At 51.4% G+C, this 484-nt stretch overlaps 1 protein-coding gene across 1 annotated transcript; it reads right to left on the reverse strand.

Annotated features, from left to right (window-relative positions):
* Positions 1-88: 88 nt before the first annotated feature.
* On the reverse strand, positions 89-478 carry LOC107734867 (uncharacterized protein C19orf43-like). Its single transcript, XM_016546754.1, has 2 exons — positions 349-478; positions 89-208 (listed from the first exon to the last, which is right to left on the reverse strand). The coding sequence occupies exons 1-2, from the start codon at positions 469-471 to the stop codon at positions 98-100; spliced, it is 234 nt and encodes a 77-aa protein (XP_016402240.1). The 5' UTR covers positions 472-478; the 3' UTR covers positions 89-97.
* Between the last annotated feature and the right edge of the window lie 6 nt (positions 479-484).

Below are 484 nucleotides of genomic sequence, written 5' to 3' on the forward strand. Positions count from 1 at the left end.
AAGTGGGCTCCCCCAAAGTCCACGGTATAGTTCGAACACTGTGAATCTCCATATAGCGTCATAATGTAAACTAGTCATTCTTATTTTATTCATATCGCTAATAACCGTGATTGAACAGCATGTATCTCACCTCGGAGTCGAGTTTCTGTTTCTTGGCCACCATCCCGGTCTTGAGGGCCAGTCTCGCGCCTCCTCTCCGCTTGCCCACCTGAGTCAAACAGGAACAGACTGACAGCGTTACACGGGCTTTAGGAAGCGACAGTGGCCCGAAACTACTGACACCCCTCTCTTTATGTGTGTGTGCGTGTGTGTTACGCTAATGTAAAGCGCGTCCACTGCCGTTCTTACAAAGCTGCTCGCGCTTAGCGGCTTCTTGTCCGGAGCCGCAGGAGAGCTCTTCGTCTTCTCCTCTTCCTCGCCCTCTCTCTTCCTCTTCTCTTCCTCCTCCATCTTCTTCTTGAACAGCTCCATGAAGCTGCCGTCG

Source organism: Sinocyclocheilus rhinocerous, unplaced genomic scaffold, assembly GCF_001515625.1.
Source record: "Sinocyclocheilus rhinocerous isolate Xijiao unplaced genomic scaffold, SAMN03320098_v1.1 C35447912, whole genome shotgun sequence".
NCBI classification, from domain to species: domain Eukaryota; kingdom Metazoa; phylum Chordata; class Actinopteri; order Cypriniformes; family Cyprinidae; genus Sinocyclocheilus; species Sinocyclocheilus rhinocerous.